Genomic DNA, 18290 nt, shown 5'->3' with positions numbered 1-18290 from the left:
TAGGGAATCTCTACTTTATACAGGAAGTTAAATCCTTTACTTAAATTAGTTCCGTAATTGCTTACCAGCAGGGTCAACCAAAATTACAAGGCAATACCACTGAAATTACATCAAAATGTAGAATGTAATTGCTAAAAAACTCTCTTCCTTAAAATTTACTGTAATTTTGGAACATTTTTTTGGACAGATTTGCCAACAGAAATTACAGGGCCTTACAATTGAAATAACATTAAGATGTACAATGTAATTGCTATTTCTGCCGCCGTAAAAAGTAAATAAAATCCTGTAACATTCTGTTTCCTTAAGTTTTCTTGTACACTTGGTACATTTGGCAGGAAGGATTGAAATCTACATTTTTACGTCAATTAAATAAGAAGAATTAGAAGCATTGCACAAAAAAAACAAGAAAATTGCTTAACAATTTATTTTCTTGTTTGTGTTTAAAACTAGGCTAGATAAGCAAAGCCTTAAAACCCAATTGTATAGAAATGCCAAATATCTTAGAGTTTATTTTCAAATTCGTTTTTAAATAAACTAATTTCACTGAACTGGCAACGCCGTTCGGGGACTCCGGAGAACTTAGCAAATGCACAAATCGATTATCTCTGCCAAACATCGATACGGCCGATAGCTTAAGAATATCGATGTTTCCCCACCCCTACTCCGATAGTCGCAAAACAAATCGATGACTCCTCACCACTAGTAAAAATTGCTAGGAAAAACGAAAACGCGAAAAATGAAAACGCAATACAAAAAAGCAAAATTGAAGTGAAACCAAGTGCAACAACGACGGAGCAAAAGGTGCTACAATCGAAACACAAAAATAAATAATAGAAACCCTCGAGAGTGCTAAAAAATAGGCCCCCCAGCAAGTCAAGGCTCCCCCGAAAGAAAAGAGAGCCATAAAAATCGATTCTTCAAAGAAGTAGCTCTGCGTGCGAGACTTTTTTCGCGCGGGCGGTGGAGCCTGGCGTTGTTTTTTGCCAGTTTTGCTTGGGGAGCCTCGAAAAGTCTAGGTATTTAATAGCCAGGGGCTTTAGAGGGTTAATATAAATATACCTGTGCAGAGTGCATACCTGCTGCTCTATGTGATTGTGTGTGTGTGTGAGTGAGCAAGTGCGAAAAAGAATTCATCTGTATGTATTTATTATTTTATTTGCACAACAACCCTGAAAATCGGACAGGACACTCGAATCATAATCTTAATTAGCTAATTTCCAGCAAATATTTAAGTGTGTCTCGCGTAAATAACGGAATGCCAGCACATGACAATAAAACGAAAACGTGTGCGTGTGTGTGTGCGTAGTAACAACAAAGCAAAATAGCAAAAGCAAAACAAAGTGAATGACAAACGGCGAGAATGAAATGGAAATCCACCCCCCTTAGCCCACCCCACCCGTCTTTTACTGTTAGAAAGTGCCCCTGTGTGCGTGGCGCTAATTGAACTCACACAATATATATAATTTATTTTAGTTTTTTTTCGCGCTCCACAAAAGCCACATATTTGTGAGTCAGCTTATGACTTCCACCTGCCTTCCAGATTGCGTGCACACAACTCCCGCGAGGACGACAAAACAACCAGCAACTAAACATAATAAAAAGTAGCCACCCAGCAGAAGGAGAAGGAGCTAACCACGCCCCCGCCCCCCGCGAGTGGTGCCGGAATCAACGCACGCCCCACCCACCCGCATCCCGCACTCCAAGTCCATCTGAAGCATCCGCAACATCCGCATCCGCGATGTCAAGTGATAAGATCAAAGTCGCCGTAAGGGTGCGACCCTTCAATCGTCGTGGTAAGTGTAGATTTACCCTGCTCAGATAATCCCCGCACTGGAAAAAAATATTTATCATTCGTTTTTCATTATAAAATATTAAATATTCTGTTTGTTAAGTGGCTTGCACTAAATATACAATAGAACCCTCGATTAACTCACTGACTTCGGTTAAAAAAAATACATAATTTTTGTGTTTTAAAATTTGTTATTTAATTTAAATTAAGCGTAATTCAATGCATCAAAGTAAATTTTCTTGATAAATAAAAAAATATATTTTATTAGATTTAGTATCAAGCTAAACAGATAACCAGACGTTTTAAAAATGTATTATTGTTCAAAACTTAATAACTGCGCTGGGGGATCTGAAAAATAAATGGAGAAAACAGATACTATTCAAAGTAATATCCCCTTAATATTATCTTTGTTTAGGCTTTCATACGTTGTTTTTACAATTTTCTGTCATCAGATATGATTTTAGTGATTTTTAATTTTAAAAATTTTTCATATTACCTTTGACTATATCAATCTATAATATCAGGTCCCAAAAAGTACAAATTTTATCCCTAAATGAGGTTTTTCTTATACCACTCAAAAAGAACAGCCTTGAGTGGCCAGAACTTTCAATTTTTGCACTTTTCCCACATTGTTTCTGAACAATACCAGGCACTGCAGTTTTGCCTGCAATCAATAATGCAAACACAACCATGCAGAGACAGAGACTGTTTTTTTAGGCTAACGAAATTTACAAGGGCTTCTTCGCTTCCTTTGAAATACGGTTTCGTTTTTCCACTGCTGCGCCAGCGGATTTTTCGCTGGATTTAAGCGTATAGGTATAGTATAGCAAAGCGTACTACCTACTGCAGCGACTACCTACGGGATGGTCCCTGGTCGTCTGACAAACGAATTCGTTTCCAGCTAATTTCGCGTTTCCCACTGCAGCCATGAAGTGTTGCAAGTGCATAAAAAACAAGACAGCAATAACAACTGCAGCGCCGTCAGCGTTTCCAATGTCAACACTGATCATTCATTTGGCTTATCCATGACTCACATTCACGGCGGAAACGAAGGATGGCAGCGGAAAAGGGGGCTCCATACGACACAACCAAATGCCATGTGTGCCAAACATATAAACATTTATAGATGCCTGTGCGTGGGGCAAGGTCCGCTCGGAATCCCGCTTTATTGATTGAATGGCAAACGTTCTCCAACGATTGCACATTTGTTTATATTTACATAAATTATAGAAAGAGTTTCAACTACAGTGGCAAGACTTTAAGGGGAAACATCCACAAAAAAAAAAATGTATAACGATTTAAACATTTTATCTTTTTAATCATATATACTTTTTCTTATAAGACACAATTATTTAAATTCTACAATTAGTTTAGATTATATGGAGCAAGGTCCGGTTAAATTCCAGCTTTATCGATTGAATGGCAAAGGTTATCCAATGATTGCACATTTGTTAATATTTACTTCAAGTACTGGGATCAAACCAGTTTTATTTACTGTCCCACTTTAATATATTTCTGTAGATAAATAATAAAAGGAACATAGCCTTAGTTAGTAGTTTCTTTCAAATTTAAAAGATATTAGTAATAAGAATATATTCTACAATATTCAGCCTTGGTCAGTTTTATAGTCTGAATTATTAAATTGCCCTTATTTTTTTGAGAATTTTTTTTTTTAACAATCCATATTTTGTTTTCCACTTTTAAATTGTTAATTATTTGATTGCTCAATTGTTCCTCTGCTGTTGTGCTTGTTGTTTGTGAAAATAATTAATTGTGTTAGTAAAAGCTCTAGTGACTTATATATTGGCAAACAAAAAACAACTGCTAGTTGATCCATCATAATTTGTCACTTCCAATATTTGTGTTGCCAAAGAAGGCGAACGCGCAAACTTAGTAACCACATTTATTTTTAGACCTTTGACTGGGCTACGATGTTGTTTGTTGTCATGTTGCTCGCTTGCTTGTTAAACGGCCTAATCCGTTGACTGTTTTTGTGACTGAAGGGAGTAGTCGCAGTCACACCAGAATGTCTGCGATAAGCAGCAGCGCAGAAACGTTATCAGTCCTGATAAACGCGTTTATTTTGCGATACCAAGTTACACACATGAAGTGCTTGGCATTAGTCAATCGTGGGCAACTTATTTGGGCCATGTCCGTAACTAGTGACCTCTTCGTGTTGAGCTGGCCAGCAGAGCGTAAAATGAAAACCGAAAAGGCAATCTCAAACGCAAAGACAACACTCGAAAGACAGAGCCAAAGGCAGTAGAAACAAGCTCGAAATGAAGTCACAGCAGAGTTACTTTGCTTCTTACCAAAAAGCTTAACCTGTTTTCACTCTGCCAGTGTATGTATGTTAATTTCAGCGTTGGACAATAGCGAAGAGAAAACCGTTTGAGGTTATACGGAGTCGCTAGCTATCAAATCAACTGACCAGAACTACAAATGAGACCATCAAATAATTTATGGCACGCCTTCGTCACATTTTGAGGCAATGGACGGGCCAGACATGTAAACCAGGCGATAGGGTCAGGTCGACTTTGTCCTGTGCCGTCCTCTTTGGGTTCTGGGTTCTGGGTCCTTTGTGGCTTTCATTTCCATGTCATGTCACGTTCTCGGCTCTGTAACATAAAGCGGAACGGAAGTTCCAAAGGCCAGGCAACACACCAGGATATGGCTTGGCTGATGGCTGATGGCTGTTGGCTGTTGGCTGTACATACAGCGACTTGTGTGTGGGCCCAAATGTGTCTGCCCGTCTGGGTTTGGTTTTGACGTTGTTTTCCCCCTTCGTCGGCATGTTTTGTGTGCCATATAGTTAGCAGTAGTAGTATGCCTTGCTTATTGCCGTTCTCTGCCATTTGGATCCGTTCCGTTTCGTTCGGAGTGAATGAAGTATGCGAAGGACACGGGGAGGCATCGCAACTGAAATATTTCCACGATTTATTAGCTGGCACTTTTTTGTATAAAATCAGCCAGGATGAATGGAATAATCAGCCCGATAAGGTCACCTCATTTGGCTATATTTAATGCATCATTTCATGAACGCAATTTCATGATAAATTCTATAATTAAATATTTAATATGAAAATGATAAATAAATAAATATACCTGCAAATCATTACCAAAAACCAAAGTTATGTAAAATTTATAACAGCAGTTATTTAGTTCAACAAATCAATAGGGTAAATATATTCAAATTGGCATTTTAAATGGAATTTGTAATATAAGCTCATATGTTGTTCATTTGTTAGCAATTCAAATGATAAGTAGTCATACACAAACATAAGCAAAATAAATATTTAAGTTCAAATTGTAACACCACTTTATCAGGGCTATTGTATTCCTACCAAAATAAAAAAAATATGTTCAAATCTGAATTTAATTTTGTCATGCTTGTCTATCTTCCAAAAGTTCTTAAAACTTTAATGTTATATACGTACCCATAGCTTATAAAAATCTTTACAAAATTCAGGTCAGTGTAACTAAAAATTATTGATTCCAATGACTTATCACATCTAATCAGCAAGGTTTTTGAAATATCATAAAATCTCGGCACGATAATACCAAGGGCAACAGAAAATTCGTTAAGAGGTCTTTTAAATCGCTCATTGTTTTATTGCTTCTGAAATATTTATTAGGCAACTTGCGCTTCTGCCTTTCTAAGATTGTTTACAATTTATTTAAAAGGTTCTCTCCATTGAGATTATTGTGGCATTGGTGCTTTATACCCAACATGCACATTTATCGCCCCTCGCTCTCTGCGAATCAATTTTCGCACTCATATACGAAAAACCCAACACACAAGCTTTCGAGCGCTATGAGCAGGGTATAGCTAAAGTATAAAATTAAATTGTTTTTGCCACTTTGAACTCGTTATCACCCCAAGCGCGGAATAAAGGCGAAATTATCTCAATTTCACACATAACATATAAATATATTCCGGAACCGAGGGCTAACAGTGATTTCGTTAACTTTCAGAAATCGAACTGGGTACAAAATGTATCGTGGAAATGGAAAAACAGCAGACGATACTCCAGAATCCGCCACCACTGGAGAAAATCGAAAGGTAAAAAGAAGCTATAAAATTCCACATTACCAAAGAGGCAGTTTGAATTGTAATGTGATATTTAATTAGCCGATTAAATTGTATTGTAAGCGGTTTGCTTAATACCTTCTCATCCCTTTTTTTTTTGCAACAGAAAACAACCAAAGACATTTGCATTCGATCACTGTTTTTACTCATTAAACCCCGAGGACGACAACTTTGCGTCCCAGGAGACAGTGTTCGATTGCGTGGGACGTGGAATTCTGGATAATGCATTCCAGGGCTATAATGCATGCATATTCGCATACGGCCAGACAGGTAAGTTGCAGCCCGAATGATTCACCAAATTCACGTATTCAATCGATCATTTATTCACTTCACTCTTTTTCAGGCTCTGGCAAGTCCTACACAATGATGGGCTCCCAGGAGAGCAAGGGCATCATTCCACGGCTGTGCGACAAGCTCTTCTCGGCCATAGCCAACAAGTCCACGCCGGAGCTGATGTACAAGGTGGAGGTGTCCTACATGGAGATTTACAACGAGAAGGTCCACGATCTGCTCGACCCCAAGCCGAACAAGCAGTCGCTTAAGGTGCGCGAGCACAATGTCATGGGTCCCTACGTTGATGGACTGTCGCAGCTGGCCGTGACATCCTACCAGGACATCGACAACCTCATGACCGAGGGCAACAAGTCGCGAACAGTGGCGGCCACCAACATGAACGCCGAGTCGTCGCGCTCCCATGCCGTCTTCTCGGTGGTCCTCACCCAGATACTCACGGATCAGGCGACTGGCGTCAGTGGCGAGAAGGTGTCCCGCATGTCCCTGGTGGATTTGGCTGGCTCCGAGCGGGCCGTGAAAACGGGAGCCGTTGGCGATCGTCTCAAGGAGGGTTCCAACATCAACAAGTGCGTGAAAATTAGTCAACAATCTTGGTTTGCATTGGTTTGCACCGGTTATGCAGGTCATTTGTAATGCAATTGAGTTAAATGATAAGTTTAAACAACCCGCATTGCCGTGACCTGCTTTCCCGGTGGTTATCAATCTAGTTTTGATTCAAAGCTAATCTTGTACCTACTTTAGATCTCTAACAACGCTGGGTCTGGTCATCTCCAAGCTGGCCGACCAATCGAATGGCAAGAAGAGCGGCAACGACAAGTTCGTGCCCTACCGCGACTCCGTTCTCACCTGGCTACTAAAAGATAATCTGGGCGGAAACTCCAGAACCGTGATGGTGGCCACCATTTCACCCTCGGCGGACAACTACGAGGAGACGCTGTCTACGCTGCGCTATGCGGATCGGGCCAAGCGCATTGTGAACCATGCTGTGGTCAACGAAGATCCCAACGCGCGCATCATTCGCGAGCTGCGGCACGAGGTGGAGACGCTCAGGAGTATGCTAAAGCATGCCACTGGGTCGCCGGTGGGCGATGTGCAGGACAAGCTGGCCGAGAGCGAGAACCTGATGAAGCAGATCTCGCAGACCTGGGAGGAGAAGCTGGTCAAGACGGAGCGCATCCAGAACGAGCGGCAGCAGGCGCTCGAGAAGATGGGCATCAGTGTGCAGGCCAGCGGCATCAAGGTGGAGAAGAACAAGTACTACTTGGTCAATTTGAATGCCGATCCGTCCCTCAACGAGCTCCTGGTCTACTACCTTAAGGTGAACCCTAAGTCAAACCCCTAAAAAAATAGATTAATAAATCCCCTCTGCTTGTAGGAACGCACACTGATTGGCGGACGCAGCATCAGTGGCCAGCAGCCGGATATCCAACTGTCTGGTCTGGGCATCCAGCCCGAGCACTGTGTGATCACCATCGAGGACAGTGGCCTGTACCTGGAGCCTGTGCAGGGGGCACGTTGCTTTGTCAACGGATCGGCGGCTGTGGAGAGGATTCCGCTGCAGAACGGCGACCGTATCCTGTGGGGCAACCACCATTTCTTCCGCGTCAACTCGCCGAAGAGCAACAACACGAGTATGTGCGCCTCGGAGCCTCAGACGCCGGCGCAACTGATTGATTACAATTTCGCACGCGATGAGATTATGCAGAACGAGCTGAGCAACGACCCCATCCAGACGGCCATTGCTCGGCTGGAGCGGCAGCACGAGGAAGATAAGCAGGTGGCGCTGGAGAAGCAGCGGCAGGAGTACGAACGTCAGTTCCAGCAGCTGCGCAACATTCTCTCGCCCAGCACGCCGTATGCTCCATATGCCCCCTACGATCCGCTGCGCATGGGCAAGATAACACCGAATACTCCTACTTCGCAGATGCGAGTGGAAAAGTGGGCGCAGGTGAGCTAAGATCTCTCCTATTAACTGTCACTTCAGTTACTCTATAACTTTGGTTTTTGCAGGAACGAGACGAGATGTTCCGGCGCAGTTTGGGTCAGCTGAAAACGGACATTATGCGGGCCAACTCGCTAGTGCAGGAGGCCAACTTCCTGGCCGAGGAAATGGAGAAGAAGACCAAGTTCTCAGTCACCCTGCAGATACCGCCGGCCAATCTGAGTCCCAACAGGCGGCGCGGGGCCTTTGTCAGCGAGCCCGCCATTCTGGTGAAGCGCACAAACTCCGGCAGCCAGATCTGGACCATGGAGAAGCTGGAGAACAAGCTGATCGACATGCGCGAGATGTACCAGGATCACAAGGAGCGCGTTTTGAACGGACTGGTATGTTGACATCGATTCGATCCTCTTCTCATCCAACCTGTTTGCCATTGTGCCGTGCTGTTACTAACCATTTATAATTGTATCGATTCACACACGCATTCAATTAACCCCTGACTACAGCCCCTTATAGAGCCATTCTCAGACGACGAGTACGACGACAAGGTAATTAAGACACCACACCCACACCCACACCCCCACCACCCCAAAACATGAACACCACACACACGTCTAAACTGTATGATGTAGCTAGTATTGTTTGGGAGCTTCCACCTTAAAGCTAACTGATCTCGCAATTCCGCAGGACGAGGACAGTGCCAAGCCGCAGGATCCGTTCTACGAGTCGCAGGAGAACCACAATCTTATTGGCGTGGCCAATATATTCCTGGAGGTTCTCTTCCACGACGTCAAGCTGGACTACCACACACCGATCATCAGTCAGCAGGGTGAGGTGGCCGGTCGGCTTGCAGGTGGAGATCGAGCGCATTGCCGGACAGATGCCGCAGGATCGCATGTGCGAGTCGGTATCCGAGTCGTCGGGCGATTCGCGGGATGAGTACGACGACCCGGTGGATGCCACTTCCAATCAAATCACCTGCCGTGTGACCATCAAGTGCGCCAGTGGCCTGCCCTTGTCGCTCTCCAACTTCGTCTTTTGCCAGTACACTTTCTGGGGCCACCAGGAGATGGTGGTGCCTGTCATCAATGCCGAGTCCACGGCCCACGACCAGAACATGGTCTTCAAGTTCGAGCACACGCAGGACTTTACGGTGACCATCAACGAGGAGTTCCTGGAGCACTGCATCGAGGGGGCGCTGTCCATCGAGGTGTGGGGCCATCGCAGTGCCGGCTTCTCCAGGACCAAGGGCTGGGAGGTGGAGCAGCAGCAGGCCAAGGCGCGATCCCTGGTCGATCGCTGGGCGGAGCTGTCGCGCAAGATCGAGCTCTGGGTGGAGATCCACGAGCTGAACGACAACGGCGAGTACTCGCCGGTGGAGGTGACCAACCGCAACGAGGTCCTCACCGGCGGCATCTACCAGTTGCGCCAGGGTCAGCAGCGGCGGGTGAATGTGCGCGTCAAGCCGGTCCAGAACTCGGGCACCCTGCCCATCATTTGCCAGTCGATCGTGAACGTGGCCATTGGCAGTGTGACGGTGCGGTCGCGGCTGCAGCGACCGCTGGATTCGTACCAGGAGGAGGATCTCACAGTGCTGCGGGAGAAGTGGAGCGAGGCGCTGGGTCGCCGGCGCCAGTACCTGGACCAGCAGATCCAGATGCTGATCAAGAAGGAGGAGAAGAACGAGCAGGAGCGCGAGCGCGAGCTGAGCCTGGTGCACCAGTGGGTCTCGCTGACGGAGGAGCGCAACGCGGTGCTGGTGCCGGCGCCCGGCTCAGGCATTCCCGGAGCACCCGCCTCGTGGGAGCCACCGTCGGGCATGGAGCCCCATGTGCCCGTGCTCTTCCTCAACCTGAACGGCGACGATCTGTCGGCGCAGAACACCAACGACGAGCTCTCCATTGCCGGCATCAACTCGATTCTGTCCAAGGAGCATGGCCACAAGTTCTACACGCTGCAGATCCTGCAGCATCTGGACAAGGACGTGTGCTGTGTGGCCAGCTGGGACTCCTCGATGCACGACAGCCAGGCCCTGAACCGTGTGACCGAGGCCAACGAGCGTGTGTATCTCATTCTGCGCACCACGGTGCGTCTGTCGCATCCGGCACCCATGGATCTGGTGCTGCGCAAGCGGCTGAGCATAAACATCAAGAAGGGCCAGACGCTGACCGACCGCCTGAAGAAGTTCCGACTGGTGCGGGGCGAGAACGCCATCTGGCAGAGCGGCGTCACCTATGAGGTGGTCTCCAACATTCCCAAGGCCTCCGAGGAGCTGGAGGATCGCGAGTCGCTGGCCCAGTTGGCTGCCAGCGGCGATGATTGCTCGGCCAGTGACGGGGAAACCTACATAGGTGAGTGCTTTGGCTATTCACTACCATGCTAAACGGATTACTAATCTCTTAATCCCTTAGAGAAATACACTCGTGGCGTTTCGGCGGTGGAGAGCATACTCACACTGGATCGCCTGCGGCAGAACGTGGCGGTCAAGGAGCTGGAGACGGCCCATGGCCAGCCGCTGAGCATGCGAAAGACCGTCAGTGTGCCAAACTTCTCGCAGGTAAGGATGACATCCGATTGGCCACCCCATTTCCCCGCTCATCCCATCGAGCCGCCGCCGCCGCTGCTGCTGCTGCTGCGCCGCTTTCACAATTCGTCGCTGCCGCCGCCGCTTCTTCAGCTGCTGCTGAATTTTGTGCTTCCACACCCACTTACTCACCTAACAACACACTCGAGCAAAATTAACCAAGAACATCTGACTAAACGCAAATTCTTTCTCTTTTCACACTTTTTTCTATGCGCTTTCACCAAACTAACCCCCTCAAAAAAATAAACATTTGTGTTTAACCACCGATATATAACAATGACAATCGCAATGACTAAATTAACCAAATCCGAAATTCGGCGCGCACCTCCTGCAATTTTGAATTTCCCTCTATGTGTGTGTGCGTGTGTGTGTGCCGTATTGGTATTATCCTGTCTTTATGTTTATGCTGTGTACGTGTGTGTGTTGCCCAAAAAACGCTTCTCACTGCGCACATAGGCGGTCAAAGACACCACCAATACCGGGAGTGTAAGTAACTAGTATCCTCCTTTTTGTTTCCTGTTTCCTATTTATTCTCTACTCTTGTATCTGTATCTGTATCCTTGTATCCTGTGTGCCAAGCACTGTACATTAAGCTTAAGTAGTTGAAGTTTTCTTCAGTTCTATCTTACTAACTATCTTACAAAAAAAACAATACCCTTTGTGTGCGCCCTTCAGTTTGCCATTTCCGTAAACGTTGGTTTTTTTTAGTTCCCATTTTTGTTTTCATTTATTTTTTCGTTTTTAATTCGACCATTTTTATTTCATCCTGTTGAATAACATTTGTTCTATAAAATCAAATCGTTCGAAAACGAAATTTATGATGCAAGCAACTCATAAATAAACTTACGCAGATTATGCGCTTCGATGCATCGATGGAGTCGCTGCTGAATGTGGGACGATCCGAGTCCTTTGCCGATCTCAATAACAGTGCGCTGGGCAGCAAGTTTACGCCAGGTGAGCTTTACTTGGGCATAACAACTCTTGTGGATTTTAATATCTGTATTTTGTTCAGCAGGTCCAACTGGAACAGGCGGAGTCATCCGGAATCGCCACAGCTTTGGCGGCAAAGGTAGCAGCGATGATTCTCCCGGAAAAGCCTTTGGCATTGGTGCGTATTTAGTTGATCCAGGCAATTCCTTTCACCCAACAGTTTTCTTCAATATACTCACCATTAATTTTTGAGCAAAAATGTTGAAACTATAATCCATATAATCGAGTTTTTATATCCACTATACTTTATTTGACTAAGTATTTCTGCATATGCTTATGCGCAGGCAACATTTTATACAATCAAGCTCAAGAGCAGGGGATTTATCTTTGTTTCATGTTTTGGATATGCATATAATCCATAAAAACAGTAGCAATTTGTTACTTGTAGCTGTACTTAGTGAACTTAAAACTGACTTAAACTTAATGGCAACAAGATAAATCCTTTTCCAACCGCTTTTTTCATGCTCAAGAGCAAACACCCAAAAGGGAAATAGTTTGCAAACACTCTGTGAACTGTCGCATATTGCTTAGTTAAACTTTCGAAACCTAATTTGTTTGCTTTGCTTCGATGCAACACCTGCAGCAACCAAGCAACTAGCAAGAGCAACCGCATTAACTCGATCTGAAGACTCGAGCGATTCTTCGTCTTGATGCACACTACTGTTCCACATTCCATTGCTTATCATATAAATTGACATGCATCCACGATAACATGAACCATACAGAACCGAACCCAAACTGAACCCAAACGAACCGCGCCCACATAGCTTATCGTACTTACTATCTGGTTTCTCACATTGTCCAACTCTTTTCTGTGTTTTTAACATAACCAAATCTCTATGAAATTCCACGGGCAACAGGCTCAATATCTCTGCTGTCAGGTAAAGGCCAAACCTATGCCAAATTGAATTCCGAAGGTGCATTCTCGATTGCTATGCATTGATTGTTAGTTGAGTTTAAGTTTGTCTGTCTCTCACAACCCAACATCTCGACACCCACTCATCCACTCATCCATTCATGACCCCAGATGAAGAAGGGATGCGGTTTGTGACCCCCCTCCGCCCCCATTTAGAAGCGTTTACATGTAGTTTTGTGTTAGTTCTGTTTGCTGGTAAATCTGTCTTCAAATCATACCCAAGACTCTCACTGTCACTCTCATTCTCTCATCCAAAACCAAAAACTCGAGACATCGCAATGGCCATCAGTTGTACATTCATCACCTTCTGGACATTCCAGCCACCCATGCAATCCGGTGCACAAATCACAAAGCAGCCAAGCACACAGCACGAGATCTTAGCACGAGCCGCGTATCTGTAGAGTTTTATTAGCCCTAGAACCTATTACCTAGACCTTTTGTTTTGTTATCCATTAATGTGTTTCTTTAGTGTGTTGCCGGGGGTGCGAGGTAGTCGCATGTCCGGCCAGTTTGATCACTCATCGAAGTCTGTAAATTGCATTGTAACTAAACATAACGCATAATCATTATCTTCCCCCCGCCCCCAAATGTGGAATGCAGCGCGTCCAACATTTTTGAATCTCAATTTGAACTTGAACACATTGAGAATTGCGCCAACGAAACGTATGTGGTTTGTCTAGCTAGCTCTAAGCAACAAGTTTTCTCGCCAAAGAATCCGTGTACTGACCATGACACTCTGATATTTCCACAGCTTCGCCGGCAACCAGTAAGCTGCTGGGCATGCGGATGACCACGCTGCACGAGGAGCCGCTGGGCGGCCATAGATCACTGGACGAGGAGCCGGAGGACAGCTACAGCGACTCGGAGTACGCCGCCGAGTACGAACAGGAGCGGCAGCAGAACAAGAGCCTGGCCACGCGGTCCCGCCTCACGGCTTCCAAGACCATGGACTCGTTCATGGACGTGAGCAGCCATTCGAGCCAGAGCTACTTGAGCTACACGTCCAGTGCCAACGCGAACATGAAGCATCTGACCGGCCTGGCCACGCTGAGCATGAGCTCCTCCACCAGCAGTGGCTACGGCTCCCAGGCTGTCTCCTGCAACAATCTGAGCAACGAGGACATCGCCTCAATGCGTTCCATGAGCATTGATGAGACGCCAGGTGAGATATTATTCTTAAATAGTTGTTATCAGGTTATAATTATTATTTCACCCCGCAGATTTCGATAGAGTTAACTCGAATTCGCCACCGAACCGGCAGGCACGCGTCAATCCCTTCCTCAAGGACATGCCCAAAGCCAAAGCACAGGAGCAGCCGGAGCCGCAGGCCAAGAAACTGCAGGAGACCTTCACGCATCCGCTGGAGCAGCTGGAGCCCCGGGAGAACGCACAAAGCGACGAGGATGAGCGCGAGCGCGAGCAGTTGCCAAAGAATAACAACAATAACAACGTGGTGTTGGTCAAGGAGCCGGTACAGATCGAAGTGCAAGAGGAGCCGGAGGAAGCTGAGCCGCAAATCGAATCACAAACAGAGCTTGCCACAGACAATCAGAACGGCAACAGGTCCTCCTCCGACGAGGTGAGCCAGAGTTCCGAGGACCTGCTCGAGTGCGATGGCATCGTACAGGAGGAGTTGCCCGCCGGCAAGGTGGTGCGGCGCAAGAAATCCCAGAACACGCAGCCTCCGAGCAATGGCAGCAGCAATAATAACAACAATAACAACAGCAACAGCACAAGTCAGGCACCGCGCATCAATCATCGGGCATCGGTGGCCAAAATGGAGGGTTTGGCCGCGTACATGGACTCCAGCATCATGTCCAGCAGCACAGAAGTCGATGGTGATTATTGAACTTACATATTTTATTGTGCACAGTGCTAGCCTTTAGTTAGGCAGACACCCTCTTAAATTTAAAAATTGGTTTCTTATTTTTGCATATTTCTAAAGTATAACTATCTAAACTTGAAGTGGATTTGAAACAAAAAGACAAATATATGTGCATTGAAAGATAAGATAGCCGTCTATAACTATAAACTTAACATTAACGTTAAACGCTTTTTTTTTTGCAAAATAACTTGACATCTAATGTGCCAATTTTTCTGATACTTGACACCTAATGTCCCAACTCTTCCAGACGAAAGCAAGGATGTGGAAGTGATCCTGCCCGATTGGATAGTGGTGGGGGAGTCGGTTCTGATCCGGCCATACAACACTAGCGGCGTCATCCGCTTTGTGGGCACCACGGAGTTCCAGCCCGGTGCTTGGATAGGCGTTGAACTGGACACGCCCACGGGCAAGAACGACGGCAGCGTGAAGGGCATTCAGTATTTCCAGTGCAAGCCCAAGCACGGCATGTTCGTGCGCTCCGACAAGCTGATGCTGGACAAGCGCGGCAAGGCGATGCGAGCCTACAAGGCGGCCGAGAAGAGCAACAGCATCAGCAAAGGTGAGTGGGTTGGCATTGCACATGGGTTTCGATTCACTAATATACATTTTATTTGCAATGTAGAGATGAGTAGCTCGATGACTGGCTCGATGACACGCTCCAAGAGCCGCGGCGATTCGCTAAACCTCTCGGCGCGCAAATGATTGTACCCCAAGTGTTCGCATCAGCTGCAGCGCTGGACTAATTGCAGGCAATCGACGGCGGTGGCCACCAGTGCTGCGGGCAGCAGCCAGCCGGCGACCTGCCACAGACTGCGTGCAACCAGCGGCGCTGCAGATGCGAACAGTCATGGCAAGAAGTGCTATGCCAATCGACGCTCGACGGCCTTCTAAGGCCGCCACCCAGGATGACAGATGAGGAGCAACGAACAATGCGGAGCATAATCCACATGCCAACCATATTCTAGCTTACTTAACTATTCTCACACCATGCCGCAAATGAAATGCCGTACACTTAACCCTCCCCCCCACGCTTCTCTAAGTAGTTTAAGGCGGTGTCTACAGCAGAACTAATTACTAATCTAGCTAAACTAAACTAAACTAAACGAAACAAAACGAATCGAAACTAAACCAAGCCGGGCAGTCGTTGGCGTAGTTGCAATATACCTCGAACACTTGGGCGAGATCGTAAAATTTAGCAACCCTTTCGATTAATCTATGTGTGAATTAAGAGCACTTCTGATTCTGATTCCATTGTTTTGTGTTCGTGTAGTTAATTGTCTTTTATTGCTTTTCGATTTTTGAACGAAGCGCTTTACTGATCTATATATATATTTTTGTAATGGTTCTTTGCCTTTAGTTTAGTTCAATTGTTTTTGATATCAATGTGACTTTATGAGCTTATATTTTTAATTGTTATTGACTATATTCAATATATAAAAATCATTTGTATATATTTATGATTAAGACCTTGCAATAATTTCTTCTCCATGTTTCCTTTCCCGAGCTCATGTTCTGTTTAGCGCATTTATATACAATTACCAATACAATACAATGTTAGTAATAATGAGAGCAACATATTCTATGAAGCTGTGCCCGAGCAATTGAAGCCTCCCAAGATGATCGCATCTTGGAACTTACTCCCCGATTAAGACGCTTCGCAGCGGCGCAGTTGATCTGTAAATTGTATTATTTTGATGTGATGTATTTATAATTTCCCTTTATATATGCATATATATATATAAATAAAATTGATTTTATCGTATATGTACCTCATTAATTATGTTATGATTTCTTTTTGTTTTCTCACCCCGTCCAGAAAGTGCAATATAAGTGTTAGGATCTTTAAGTTGTATTAATCAATGTTGAAGGTTGTGCGACTATGTTTGTGAGGCGTTTTAAATAACCATTAATTGAACACCGAGCCACCAGCTGGTGTTTGTCCAAAAAAGCAAGAAAGCAATAATTGCATTGAGTATTTAATTTTATGTTAAGATACTTTAATAATCGTACACGAAAAGGATTAAGTGTGAGTGTTGTGGCCCCCCGAAAGTAAAGTGCCGACAGAGCATGGAAATGTGAATGTTTTGAATCCGGCACCGGCTGACGCGTTCGTTTGTACGTAAAACCGTGAACGTATCCATCCATCCATCCAACCAACCAACATCCAAAGCACTCCAAAACTGAGTCTGAGATAGATTGCAATTTAAAACCAAACAATAAGAGCGATTTACACTTAGAAAAACCCAAGAGCGAAAACTAAAACTGAAATCCAACAGCAAGAAGCAGTTGGGAGGCGTTGAATAGTGAAAGCCCAACTGGAAGATCTACAGCCATTCATCCAGTGTATACAAAACATAATTATACACCACTTATATATATATTAGGTATATATTTTCGAACTGTTTTTCTACTTGCGTAAAAGCGAAAAGCAACTACCAAAATATACTTGAAAATACGTCCAAAATTGAAAATTCAAGGTCAAGATACAACTACGATATTATACTTAACACTGCATGGATATTCATGAATATACATTATTGTAAAAGGCATAAATATTTACCAATGATAACGATAAACCTAACTGAAACAGAACTATTTAAATATTGAGTATGTGTGTGTGCAATTTGTAGACGCCGCATTTCACATCGGTTGAGCATTATAATTCAGAAATTAATTTAATCACGTGAATGTACATAGTGGGGCACTTATTACCGGCAAAATCAGCAAACAAATTAACGCATTTAACTAGCGCAAATAATTGTCAACTAGAGGTTGATTGAGTTACGTAACGACGGAACCCCGATAGAAAAGCGAAAGTTAGCAGCACATATTGGGCTTTATTGTAAAATAGATCGAGAATCCATAGTTGTAGAACCGAACCACACACACAGAGTGCATTGCAAAGAAATCAAGTAGCCGAAGCGATCGATTGGAACGCCGACAAATTAAATCGTACCTTGACGTTATACTAAAGAACTAATCATATTTTTGTGCAATCTAGTGCAGTTCCCACGCAATCAGACCCGCAAATAAAATACTTTGCCATTGCATATAGCCTCTAGCCTCTAGCGTATCGGAATGTTAGGCACACACATATTACATATTACATATTACATATGGAATATATGAGATATAGGATCGGTAGATGATGGCCTTCGAAGCAGTTTACTCGTAAGTTTGCGCACTCTTAGAGCTTTTAGCACGGTCAACGAATAAATGTTATTACACCTCAATTATGGCGCGACTCCATCAGCCGTTAAATAAACTAACCAAAGAGTTCAGCCACGAGTTAATGAATAAAATAAACCATGCATACGTATGATCTAGATCTGCTTTATCATCGTACACAAACAGACGCATCGTAGCAAAGCCATTGTTGATGAATTTGGTTCGGTCGTTTTGTAAGTGCAGATAATCCAGTTGAGTTCAATCCTCACTAGTAGTTGCAAATACAGAATAGTAGGTGTCAGCAGCGGAAGCCATACAGATAATTTTAGTAATTTACAATTGTTTTACTCCAATTTAAGTATTTTACTGCAAACACGCCAGAGAAATTAAACCACAAATACACGCGTAATCAGCAAATTTGAACAACTTCAACCAAACAAAACAAAAGAGAATATGAAATATGTACTTATATCTATAAATACAAATATACAAACATGCAATGAATGTTTTTATTCAATGGAGTTGGCTTTAATTTCACAGCTGGGGCCTGCATGCGGACTTGTTGCCGCTGGGTCAACAAGCAGCTACAACTTTATTAGCCCTGAACTCGACCTTGAGAGCACCACAACTGGTTA

The 18290-nt window shown here is 44.5% G+C and overlaps 1 protein-coding gene across 1 annotated transcript; it reads left to right on the top strand.

Annotated features, from left to right (window-relative positions):
• The first annotated feature begins 658 nt into the window (after positions 1–658).
• On the top strand, positions 659–18155 carry LOC128254203 (kinesin-like protein KIF13A). Its single transcript, XM_052983096.1, is given in 19 exon segments — positions 659–801; positions 1541–1793; positions 5765–5852; positions 5986–6149; positions 6223–6739; positions 6915–7491; positions 7549–8121; positions 8184–8498; positions 8800–8958; positions 8960–10463; positions 10524–10669; positions 11153–11182; positions 11548–11650; positions 11712–11804; positions 13203–13265; positions 13354–13764; positions 13823–14440; positions 14735–15046; positions 15110–18155. Coding segments are annotated over 18 exon segments (5808 nt in total). The 5' UTR covers positions 659–801; positions 1541–1738; the 3' UTR covers positions 15190–18155.
• Positions 18156–18290: the final 135 nt, after the last annotated feature.

The sequence above is a fragment of the Drosophila gunungcola genome (genome assembly GCF_025200985.1).
Source record: "Drosophila gunungcola strain Sukarami chromosome 2R unlocalized genomic scaffold, Dgunungcola_SK_2 000004F, whole genome shotgun sequence".
Classification (NCBI taxonomy): Eukaryota; Metazoa; Arthropoda; class Insecta; order Diptera; family Drosophilidae; genus Drosophila; species Drosophila gunungcola.
The sequence above is the reverse complement of the archived record's forward strand: the minus strand, read 5'-3'. Positions and strand labels throughout refer to the sequence as shown.